Genomic DNA, 13,236 nt, shown 5'->3' with positions numbered 1-13,236 from the left:
CCAGTCAAGTTACCAGCATACTCATGATGGATGAAGGCTTACTTCCAAGATCTCATGTGATGAAAAGGTTAGAAAGCTCTCTGCATTATAGTTTCTTTTAAGAGGGCACATAAACCTTCATGAAAATCATCTTGCAGACATTTCACATGGGGGGAATAAGATTTTAACCTGTGAATTCTAGAACATAGACTATGACATCCATTAATTTATGTATTCAGATATCATCAACCAAACATTTATTACATAAACTCTTCAAGTGTAAAATAAACCAATACACAAGAGAGATTAACTCCAATGATTGGTAAATGCACCTTTTGTTGAAAAATGGAAGCAAATGGTAAACATTAAATAGTGGCTAAGGCTAAAAATCGGACACAGTAAAGAGTCATGAGGGCAAGAGAGGAAAGGATGCCATTTTAAAATAGCGTGGAGAAGGTGATGTTTGAAGAAAGACTCGTATCAAAGCAGCTGACCAGTAGGAAAAAAGTTAGTTGACTTTTAACTCTGTAAACTTTAGCTAGTAAAAATTGCCAATACATAGGAAAGCAACTTAAAGACACCCCAACAAAAGCTTCAGGGACAAGAGGGGGCTGTCCACAGGGAGGACGTTGGTTAACTTGAAATAATTTCAAAAGAAGGAGAATGAGGGAAGTTCAGTTACTGTTTCGGTTTAGAAAATTATTTTCATTGCCCCTTAGAAACAGTAGAGTCAACCAAGCAGCTAGAGGCAAAGTGACGGTGGCAGGGCTTTCCTATGGGGATGTTCTAAAGACAAACTGTGATGCTCGGCTTGACTGTATAATACAACAATTCCTTGTGAGAGATAAATGGCAGATGGATGATAGAAAGATGATGGATAGATAAGTGACTGGTAGATGATAGATGCACACAGACAGATGGACATTAGATATTCCTAAGTAAAAGTTAATAGTTCTCAAGAAGAGACAATGTCCCCTGGGCAATATTTGAGAACGTATGTGTTTACTTTTGCTTTGTAATTTATAGGGGGGAGGAACAATTACTAGGCTCTAATGGGCAGAGATCACAAATGACAATTAACAACATTCACAAAGACAATGCCTTTCCCATAAAAAGAATTACCTGAACACACAAGTAACATCAGTGAGAGGGAGAGGGACTCTTTTTTATAGTTTCTCAAGACAGGGTTTCTCTGTGTAACTTAACAGTCCTGACTGACCTCGAACTCACAGAGATAGATCCCCCTGCCTCTGCCTCCCAAGGCTGGCATTAAACATGTGTGCCACCACCTCCCAGCTAGAGAGGGACTCTTATTTACATGTATAATTTGTGATGGAAAGAAGGCCACCAAATCTTCAAAGATTTCAAAAGAAGTATTATACTAGCAAAGTCAAGATTGCACCTTTTTGCAAACTGTCAAATAAATGCTGAGGTGATGAATTACACAGTGTACGAGACACCGCTCTTGTGAATGTGGCCACATTCTCATACACAAGGAGGGTTTTTGCTAGCACCCAGGGCTTTCATACAGTGACCCACATCTGTATAGCTGCCTCTCTTCATTCTCTGGCTGTCTAGTTAATAGGTGATTTGTTTCTTGCTTGTAATTGACTGGTCCTTTCCCTTAGCTTCCACTTTCTTAAAAGAGAAATAGACACAACTGTGGTGCTTCTCCCAGGGGATACTGCCACATCTAGAAATAGGTTTGAGGTTATAGTTATGATTCTGCATCTGTGAGCTGAGCAGAGCTGCTCTGATGACCAACTTGTCATTCTGTGGTTGGCAGAATCTCAAGTGACAAGACTTGGGTCCCGATGAACTCTCAAGGCATTGATTTAAATTTTGAAGATGCTTGCCCCAAAGTGATAGACACATACACCGATGGCAGTTTTAAAATTGTCAGATTATTTGGAGTTACTTGCAGGCAAATGGGTGCTTTATACTGTCTGAAAATGCCATGAATTGGTACTAACTTCTGGTTCAAAATATATTAAGTAGACATTAAGAAAGAATACATATGAGACTACACATGTCTATTACATAGCATTCAATTTCCTATTTTCAAACAGCAACATAGGCAGAAACTGCTTAACACTGACGAGTCCTCTTGTCAGCATCAACTGACAATATAGGCCTATTATTGTGACTTATAATGTTGGGGATATCACTCCTCCTCCTACTACTAAAGAGTACACTGCTAACTATCAGTCCTAAATGTCTTATACCTTGAAGATGAAAATTTTGTTCTTCTTTATAAAGCATAACTATATTTTTAAGCAACAATTATCCAGGTATCTTAAACACAGCCATGGGAGGTTGGGTGCATGAACTTACCGTTCAGCCATTTGGAGTTGTACTGTGCAGTTCGAAGAGGAGGTAAAGTGCCCAGACTTCGGTAAATGGCTGGATCTCGCCCTGGGAAGTCCATGGCCGTGGCAGCATAGAGCTCCCCACTTGCTGTGAGCAGAGCTGTAGAATTGTGCTGGGGGCTGTAGGGACAGCGGGCCATGCCACTGATCTGATCATGGATCTCAGTCAGGTTACTTAACTATTGGTGAAAATGAGAGGTAAACCAGTTATCCTTGGGAAATCCATTGAATGTAGTCATGTCCTTCACCTTATGCTACTGCCAGCCAAGTGTGTCCCAGGCACACTTTGGGTTGTGTGAGATGAGGAAAGCTTTTCTAACTCTGACTTTATAGATACAGTTCTCTGCAAGCTTGGCCAGAGACTCCATTCCTGTGTTACAGAACTTCATAATTCCAGTGATACTATATGTAGCAAGATTATATATATATGGCTTCGATGTAGGATGTGTATTGGCTGTTTTCTACTTTAATGAAGAATCTAACTTTAATATTTATAGATTTTTGAATCATAATAAGGAACCATCTTCACGATACTAGTCTGATAGTTTAAAAAAAAGGCTAGCCTTAAATACTAGTGATAAGCATATGCCAATATTCTGTACGACGCAATACACATTTCTTTTTCTCTTTTTAAAAAAATTTCCCCTTTTTAGTCTTGAGAAAGCTGAATGTATGTCAAGTGTCTGTTTGGCTTGGCAAATGTTGGTTGCCAACAAATACAATATGAAAAGAGTTGTTTGTTTGTTTGTTTGGTATTTTGATGTTTTGACAAGGCTCAATTTCAATTTGGTTCTTGACTTTTAACTGAGTTAAAAAATAGTTAAGATGACTTATGCTCACGCTGTCCTCTGCTGTTGGAAACATGGTCCTGGGGAAGTTACATAAAGTCTTTATATCTCAGAGTCTTCCCTTTTCAAAACTAACCCCCAAAGTAACAACCTTATGTTGTACATGTTGGGGATTGGGTGTTTATAATGGGGTCACATGCTGACAGCTGCATATGGGCAGTAGGGAACTGTCTGTGACCACCACTTAGCACTTTCCTCCTGCTCTTTGTGTCCAATAACTGAATACAAATTTTAAAATAATAAACAGTAAGCCTAGATGATAAGTTAAGGTTTTAAGAGAAGTTGTACTATCCATAAATTAACATAATGGTGTTTCCTAGTTATATTTCTCAAGGAAGATTAAATTAATATACTGAATTAAGAAGATAGCATGCATGTCTAATGACCCTGCTATGCTTCTACAGTGGGATTTGTTAGATGAAACTCCCTGTATATAATAATAGTTCTGGCATACCTACTATCCAGCTTATATACATTTTCTTCCTATATGAATTGTGATTTTAGAGCATTTTAGTAATTGATAATATTTCAACCACAATGAAAATAAGAAAGAAGTACATGTTTGTGATTGGTGATAAAGGCCATTCATTGAGAAAATGCTGACTGAAGTAATTTCAAAGCATAACTAAGTACACAATATACAATTAATTTCTGTTTCTTCATATACATGACAGAAGACAAATCAAGCATTTACTCAATGGAGCAATGTTGCCAAAGGTGTTTGCCTTTGGTATACAGTGACACTTTTACATGGGGCTTTGAAGGCATCATATTTGGCAGCTCCTGGCATAAGTTTATGGAAGTCTAGCATGAACACCTTACCGAGCGGATGGTACAGACAGGTGTGAAAGCATTGGTCCCGCAGGTGAATAGCCGGTCCCCGCCCACTAAGAGCACTCTGATATAGTTCTGACATTCCTCCTGAAAATCAAAAGCATAAGGAACACATTGAGGAGTGCTGAAGGCAAGAGGGATGGTGAACATGGATATACAATGAAAAAAATTAGTCCTTCCACAGTGTTGACTAAAGTCAGCAGTGAAACTATTGACCCTAATATTTGCTGAGTATTTACAATGGTAAGTGTGCATCCTATTACATCTTCCAAAGATGTCTTTTGACAAACATTAATTCAGTTTGAATTTTACTACAAACTTAAATTTTACTGGATACATAGAGGAAAATATATAAAATCAACCCATTAGATGCTTCACATGAAAACACTAGCTGCCTTATAAAGTTCAATCCTATGCAAAGAACTTTATGCAACCAAGGAATACAGAGAGAGGGAGAAATAGTCTCCTTAAGAAAGAGCATAGCAATTGGTTGTCTGATACCAAGTGGTCAGTCCTGAACACATACATGCCAGTAACATTACATGGACTCTGTAAGTGGTATTTATGTATTTAGGAATATACTCACACACAGACACAAACACACACACACACACACACACACACACACACACACACACATATATATATATATATATATATATATATATGAATGAGTTAATAAAAACTGGCCATGAATTTGAAAGAAAGGATGGGTATATGTGAGAACTTTCAACTTCTTTACAAGTAAACATATGACTAGCAAGGAGGTGTTGCTCAGCACGTTTGGGACAGAGACTTGGGCTGAAGAATGACCTACAGGGGCACAAATCTTTACCTTGAGCTTTCCTAACAAAGATCATCACAGCCCCACATCAGTGACACATGTATGAGCAAGTACTAACTTAACAGAGTTAAAGGAACAAGGGAAGAGGATAGAATATTATTTCAATTGCACAATATAAGATGGGACTGTCAATAAGCAGGGTCATGTGATGGACCCTTTACTATGCACTCACTGTTTTGAACCCCTTTTGCTAGAAGTTATTGCTTTAAACAGGAAAGACTAGGACCATAGCATTATTCCAAAGATATCCACATGTTGTAATGATAACATTACTGCATAGCTGTCCACGTACTGTAATAATATTCACTGCATAGATGTCCATGTGCTGTAAGGATAATATTACTTCATAGATGTCCACATGTTGTAATGAGGAAACACTGTCTCTACTGCTCTAAAGGGGAAGGCAGACAAGTGTATAAGAAGATTTCCTGGGGAGGAAGTTTAATGGAAGAACGCGATTTCTTGGGGTTACCAGGTAGAGGTGCATGTAGGAGCAAAACCTGTTTTTGTTCCCAAACGGAACAGGTTGGGAGAGTTCCATGGAGCAAAGAACAGCACTAAAGATTTCAAAGAACCATCCCAGGGGTGAAGGGACTAGGGCATAGAAACCCAGGAATTTGTAACAACAGGATCAAAGGGAGGACTAACACAGGAAACCAAGGCATCTCCAACAAGACCTTCTAGAACAAAAAGCCTGAGTGTCCTTGATGGAATTAATGGATATACTGTCATGATAATAACCCTATAATAAAGACTGGGATGAAAAATTGCAAACAGTGTAGAGGGTGGACTGCTGCCTTTTGAATTCTTTCAAGAACAAGATAAGATGTAAAAGAGATTTTCTTCTTGAAGCAAGTGGCCACCCCAAGGAGTAGTGTCTCACTACAGGAAACTACTCTGCTGTAAAGAACAAGCCAAGGGAAGATTGTTGCAACTGAGGAAGAGACCTGATCCACTGCTAGTTCCTGCAGACCTGTCCAGAAGAAAGCATGCAATCCAGTCAATTATGAAAGAAAAGGCAACAACAGAGATAATACGCAGTGTTTATGCAAATCCCCCAAATCTAAACACACTGCTAGTGAGACAGAAGGCTGCCACCTTCTTCAGACTGAAGGCCTGTCGCAAGCCTGATGGGGAAGCAGCATGTCAGCAGGGTGTGTAATGCAGAAATAAGTAGAGAGGCATAGAAATCTCAAGTGGCTCTTTAATCAAAGAAATGAGGATGCGAGAGCACAGGGAATTAGTTCAGTTGGAGCAGAAGGTAAAGGAGTTTGCTCTGATAATTAGAACTTCGAGAATTCACTAGGCCTTGACTAGTTTCCCCAATTAAATGTTGGAAAAGAAGGGAGTCATGGAAGGCCCAAGGTGGTCAGAGGAGGCCAATACATCATCTCTCTGACAAGACTGAAAGATGGACTTAGCCCTTAGCAACCTCAAAGGGCTTGTGATGAGTGGAACCTACTGAGGGTAGTATAATACATTCTAGAAGACTCCAGTCATATGGACTTCCATCCTGATGGAATAGAAAAAGGTCCGTGAGTAGTTACCAGTTGGACCAAACCAAGCTCAGTTCACCCATAGGTTCTTCAAATGTGAAACCCAAAGGAAGTTACTGCATATCTTCAACACTTTAAGACCCAAGTTCACCTGTGGTTTACTGAGCTCAACTCCTGACCTCGCTGTGTGCCTCCCTTAATGATTCTCTCCTCTTTGATTCACAAACTGCCACCTCTGATTCGAAAAGAATTGGGTGTGAAAAACGTATTCTTAAAACACCTCAAGTTCAAACAAAATAAAATGCAAAAAAAAAAGAGGAAGGAACACAACAGAGATGCTTAACTTTGGGGCCTAAGACACATTTCAGGATTAAAGAATTGAAGTCAAGAATAGACAAGTTGGCTAGCGTGACAGGGTGATAACAGTTGGTCCTGTGACAATGATTCTAAATCATAGAATCTTGATGTTAATGCCAGTAGCAAACTGTTTTTTATAAGTTACTTGGACTTGCTCAAAACAGTGCTTCAGATCACCACTTTGAAACATGGCAGATGTGTGGGTAGAAGACACTTCAGGGGGTTATTTTAACTATTTCTCTTACAAATGAGAATATTGAAATGTCTATGATTTCTATACTTCACCCACTTTCCCCCTTTGCTCCATTTCTGTACTGTGAAAACAGATGGAGATGACTTAATGAATCCCAATTCTCCAGCAGTCATAGGGCACAGCTCTGATGCCCTGGAAGCCAGCTGCCACATGGCCTTGTGGTTAATAATGACAGTCATCTATCTATGTTTGGATAATTCCACTTCAACACTAAAATGGCCCACATGTGTCCGTGGCCCACAGGTGGGTCAACTTGTCCTTCACTTAAAGAAGATCCTGTTTCAACTGATAGCTGAGAAACAAAGTCAAGTTGCAGAGAGACTTCCTGATGGCAAACAAACATTATCTATTGTTACAGACACATCCTCCAGCCTCCAAGAAAGAAAACACACGCTGCATTTTAGGGCATTTCCTATTTACCTGGTTTTGCCTTACAACATTTCATCACTTCCTCCTCCCCTATCAAATATGTTCTGTTTATCAAAAATGTGCAGCTATGTGCAGATATGACTGTTGAGCAGGGTCGACCTGCTGGTGTCTCTTAGCTGCATCATGAATTTCAAAGAGGTGAAAACAAGTTTGGGAGGTTGACAGTTTTATGTTACCCAGAGTGATCCTGGTAAAACATTGTGTCTTCCTTTTAATGATACATTGCCTTTATGCACATATAAGGTGATGAGGAGGAACAATATATGTGTGTGTATCTATATTGGTGTGCATGTATAGATGAGCATGTATACAAGTTTATGATACAATCCAGAATAAATCCCATGGTTATATGACTCTTCTTAGCCAACAAAATATAAGGATACTCAAAACCCTCATACAGAAATATGTAGTATTTGCCTCTAAGCTGTATATATTTTGCTATATGTTTTTCATTATCTGTAAGTTATTTATAGTACCTATAGAATGCAAATGCTATGCAAATAGATCTTGTATTATTTGGGGAATAATGTAAAGAGAAACTTTTAATTAAGAAGACAGTCACACATACACACATTATCTGGTGTGCATATTCTGCAGGAGGTGCCTTGTCTAAGATGAAGGTTCAGAGTTCTGAGAGCAATGGTGCAGCAGGCAGGCACATCTAGAGCATTCTTTGCGAGCAGATAAACTCATTCTAAACTTTGACGTTATAGGTAAAAATGTCAATCTTCTGCCCTCCAGGTTCCCAGGCAGACGGTGCCATGCATTTCTTTCCCCAGTCACTAGAGTTGACCTGTTTACAAGCATAATTTGGCAGTGGGACCACAGGACACATAATGAACAATAATACACAGAGCCTTAGATTCTAATCCAAATTCTCCCACCAAGTAGCACAATAATTCTAGGAACTTCATGTCAAAAGTACTGAAATGAGATCATGAACAAGAACATTTTGATAATTGTGAAATGTCATAAAAGCACAAAGCAACTCTTTCATTCCTTTAATAATAACTTATGCTTCCTTTGTGTGGTCCCTAAATAGCATGGGGAGGCAGCTGAGTCCAGACAGAAGAACCAACAACAGACAAGGCACTCTTGTTAGATGCTGAAACAACTAGCTATTTGTGTCTAAAATAATATTTATGTGAAATGTATTTAAAGTAAGAGTTCTAGAGTTTGATTTCAATAACACATATTTCAAAACCAATGAAATGTAATGGATCTTGTTGTACTGCTTTTGCATCAACAAAAATGGATTCTTTCCCTGGCTTTAATGCATGTCAGCCATAGTGGGTAGAAACATCTAGAAGCAAGTTAAAACCAGACCTCACTTAGGATCCTTAATCTCAGCACCTATTTTTCTTGCAAACCTTGATCAAAGGTTTTGGTAGCTTCTTGTGTCCTTGAGTCCCTAGGTTATAAATTTTATGTCCCCACCACACAAAAGGATGTGTTTGCACTTGACCCAGTAGTAACACAGGAGGAAAGTTGTCACGTTTATTATCCTGAGCTCTGCATCCAGTGAAAGAAAGTTGTCACTAAACAAGAAGTGGGTGCAGGCAGTAGCCCCCCTTTTGGCTCAGTCACCTCATTCCATGCATCACATCTTAATGGCCGGGCAGCGAAATGCATTGTACTGTATAGAACACACAACTTTCGGGGACAGTAGGAAAGAACTGAGATCAGTTAAAACGCCTGCATTGTTCTCATTTTTAAAATGTCACATTTCTGCATTGTTCTTCTCATTGCAGCGAGAAGGGAGACTTTGTAATTCTGTGCACATTCTCAGAATACTACAGCACAAGCAAATTTATTAAGTATTTGAATTTTTCTCATAAATTCATGACCACTAAGGAAAGCATAAATCCATTCCTCCGAAGAGACACTCTATTCTAGTCAAACTGAAACATTACTTGATTTGGATTCTAGGAGCTGTCAGCTTGGGGATCTTTGGAATGTCTGAAGTCTGAATTCAGGGTCTGCCTGTTTTCACCACTTTTGGTGTGCTTTTTCCTGTTCTCACAGACTGTCTTATTCTCTCTCTTTTAGGTGTCCCAGGAGCTGGGCTTGGGTTCCCCACTTGATGGTAAACATGCCAGTGCCCGTTTGAGGGAAGAACAAGAGATAGGAACTAAGGAAAGAGGACTTCAGGATAAGGCATCATTTGCTCTCACCTCCTGGGCCAGGTTACAGTGTTATCCATTCTAACACATTAGTGAAGCTAGTAACTCACTTTATAAAAATGAGTTCCTACTGTCCATAGTTCCTGATGTCTTGTTTTGTTTTTGAGATATGGTCTCACTGTTACACCAGGCTGTCCTCGATCTCTAGGACTTTAGTCATCCCACTGACTTAGCCTCTCCAGAAATTAGAATCATAGGCAGAGATCAACTCAATGAGCAGCACCATAAACTAAATTCTATTTCAACGGAACACTGCTTTTTAAAGCTCTAGGTAAAATTTATCATTATACTTAATGCAACCTAAAATAAAATGTGATTTATCTTGCACACAATATATGGTGTTTGAAATTTATCTTCATTTGTTTTAATATATTAATCTTAAAGATCCAACACACAGAGTTAGAATTAACTTATAATTACCAAGATTTGCCATTATTCCTAGTTCATTAAAAACCCAAATAATATGAGCTATCAAGAGATGACTTAATGTGAGAACGTTTGTTCCCTCATTCCTCAACTTAGTGTATTGACAATTTGTTCCTTCATTGGATCAGGGGTATATTATGTACTGGGCATGGATAATACAATTGTATTGAATTAATTCCTAAATACAAAATTAACCAAAGGTCACAGCTTGAGGAGAGATGTAGATTGACAGGTTCAGTCGAGCAATTTCCCCAGTAGTAATAACACACTAGGAAAACAAAAGCACCAGGATGCTTTGATTAAGGGTTTGTAATACGCTACAGAGAAACCTCTGGATGGCTAAACAGGTCTTGTTGTTCTAACTTACAAGGACCACAAAGAGCTAGAAGTCCAGGAAGACAAATGGAGTTAACTTTTCTTAAGTCTGGAAAGGAAATATGTAGATACCTTCCTGGTGAAATACAGAAATAATCTCAGGGATTAAAAAGTGAACAATGTAAAAATTGCCAATGCATCTATCACGATAGATTGAAGCACTGATTCTCTGGAAATGTCTGGAGCAAATTTGGTTATTATTGATTGCCATGCTATAGTGGACAGAGGCAGGTAAGCTGCTAAACCTACTGTATGAAAGAAAGTCCCCTTAAAAAACATCCCAACCCTACCATCAAAAGGGGCGAGGATGACTAACTTACCAGATCCACTGGAGTGAGCATAGTGTGTTCATTCACTCATACAGCACTGCCAACCTCCACCCTGTGTGCTTCCGGAGGGCACTATAACCATACAGAAACCATTGGCACAGCTCGTGGTCCAGGGCTGGGTAATTTGGACAGTATGAAAGGGCATAGACAGATGGCCACAGGGGCTTTCCAAGATGGATAACTGATGGAATGAGGGTCAGAATACATCAGCTGTGCCCTAAGAGTTGAACAAGGCATGCTGGGAACAGTGGTCATGTCAAGAGCACAGTATTAAGGGGATACTCTGAGGTCCGAGGTTAACAAAAGCTAAAACAAAAACCAAATTTACAGACACAGACTCTGTGACAAGCGTCAACACACTTCATTGTAGGGTATTTGCTTACCAGTGCAACTACAAGCCACAGGAAATAAGAACATAAGTGAGATACACTTGCCAGAAGCAAAGGTTAAGTAAAAAGGGAAGGGGAGAGGAGGGGAGGGTCACAGCCCAATGGAGGAGAAAGAGCATCCAGGTTACCAGCCAGTCTGGAAGGAACTATGTCACCAGGCCAAGCACTGTTAGAGCTGAAGCCCTGGAATGCAGCCCAGTGTGTCCCTCAGTGAGCAGTGAGTCTTCCATTTCTCTATTATTCTCCAGACTCTGTGTAACCTGCCTCCCTCAGTTTGCTGCTCAGGGTAGGGGGCGTTCAGGGAACTTTAGGAAAAGGCACCTATCTCCTAGAGATTGTAACTATCCCTATTCATGATTCCTCCTTGCAAATGATCTCTCACTCATGCTCCTAAAAGTAAATTTACTGGTTCACAAAGTGCAGTTTGGGTGGAATCATTTCTTTTGTCTGTTGATGGCTCTCTGTCTAGGGTGAACGGATGTTTGTCCATGACTCCTCAGGAAAAACCACACAGCAGAATGTTGTGTCCTCTGAATACATGGCTGCTAGCAATAAGTAAGAGTGTTGGGATGCCTTCAATGCAGGGAGCCTCTACATCACAGAAGGGCAATGGCAATGGAGAAGCCATACCTCCAAATCTTGCTATATGTTTTACAGAACTCACCAAGCAAGTTAGAAAGTTCTCTGGTATTTTTTATTTATATCATTTACACTCATTTATTTGAGAGTATTTCATATTCTGGTTCTTTGAAACCTGGAGCTGCCAGTATTGTTTGATACATTTTTAAGTATTTAGCTCAGAGGTATTTTTGATGATTAAGTACCTTTTGGTAAACAATGTCTTTGAATTTCTGCATTCTCTCCTCTCCTCCCTCCCCCCTCTTGTCTTCCTCCTTTTTCTCACTCGTTCTTTCAGCCCTCCCTTCCCGTCTGTATCCATGTGTTTCACCTTAGCTAAGTTTGTGATTTAGTGCCCCTTCTTTCCTTCCACACTTCTGAGATCTGCATCATCACCCAGTTCTCAGAACCATTCTCCTCAGGGGCAGGGAGTAAGTTCTAACCCCTGAGGAAAAGACAAACCATCACACTCGTTATCAAGTTATCAACACACGGATGAGGGCTCCCTCCATTTGCTGTTCCACAGGCTCTTGGCCCTGTGGCCAACGCTGCTCAGCAAGCTTCCTCCACTCCTCTGCATGTACCAGTGTTTCCCCATGGACCAAATTGCAGTCAGCATTGGGAAAGGTGCATGTTCCTCTTTCTATTAGTGTGTTCTGCCTTTGCTGGCATGTAGACTTTTGCAATGCTCACTGCACACATGGAGCATCTGCAAGGGAATTTCCTCAGGGAACAAAGGACACATTTCCTAAAGACAGACAGAGTTTCTGGAAAGATACAGTCCGGTGTGTTGCCAACTTGTGTGAAAGGTCTGTGTGTGAGTGCTAGTGCACACCCCCATCCTCAACCATCAGTGTTCTTTTCAGGAGACACTGGGAGTATAGAGTTCAGCATTGACACAGATAGAGCAAATCACAAGGGCATGCTAAGAACATCAAGATTACATCTCATGTAATTTTGGTGCAGTGATTATATTGGGTAAGTGTTGAATATTTGTTTAGTATGTACAAGACCCTGGGTTGCATTTCTGCTACTGCAAAACACAAGATAATACAACTACTGAACAGCCATCTGTAGGCAACTGCAAAACATAGAAGAGACAAATTAAATGCCATTAAAATTTTTTTCCTATATTTTTCTAACCATGTCATAGCTAGTTTGTTTTGAAATTTATAAAGTGATTCAAAGTACAAATTAGGTCTTAGTTTACTTTCTGACGCTTTGTGAAATGACTGTTTCCTGTGACTCATTTTCACTGAATGATAAAACATGGAACATTTATCTTCACATACATCTCACCTTGCAGGAAACCCTCCTATCAGGAATCTAATGTTTTATGCACAGTTCCCAGCACAAGGTGGGGTACCTGTAACCCCTGTTCTCCTTACCTTCGATTTGCCCTTGCTGTAACAGGCCTTCTTGGTAGCTTCATCACACTCCCACTCCACAGCCTACAAAGAGAACAAATGCAAACCTTTAGGGTTTTGAGGGAAAGGGGAAAATAGGA

The 13,236-nt window shown here is 39.9% G+C and overlaps 1 protein-coding gene across 2 annotated transcripts in view; it reads right to left on the bottom strand.

Annotated features, from left to right (window-relative positions):
* Sema5a (semaphorin 5A) overlaps positions 1–13,236 on the bottom strand; it is a 427,756-nt gene that overhangs the window by 137,366 nt on the left and 277,154 nt on the right. For both annotated transcript variants that reach the window (XM_040757698.1, XM_040757699.1), the window contains exons 6-8: positions 13,118–13,180; positions 4,019–4,117; positions 2,314–2,527 (exon numbers count right to left, since the gene is read on the bottom strand). In XM_040757698.1, coding sequence (XP_040613632.1) covers positions 2,314–2,527; positions 4,019–4,117; positions 13,118–13,180 — 376 coding nt within the window. The remainder of the gene's footprint in view (positions 1–2,313; positions 2,528–4,018; positions 4,118–13,117; positions 13,181–13,236) is intronic.

Source organism: Mesocricetus auratus, unplaced genomic scaffold (genome assembly GCF_017639785.1).
Source record: "Mesocricetus auratus isolate SY011 unplaced genomic scaffold, BCM_Maur_2.0 Super-Scaffold_100015, whole genome shotgun sequence".
Taxonomy (NCBI): Eukaryota; Metazoa; Chordata; class Mammalia; order Rodentia; family Cricetidae; genus Mesocricetus; species Mesocricetus auratus.
This window is presented reverse-complemented; position numbering and strand designations above follow the sequence as displayed.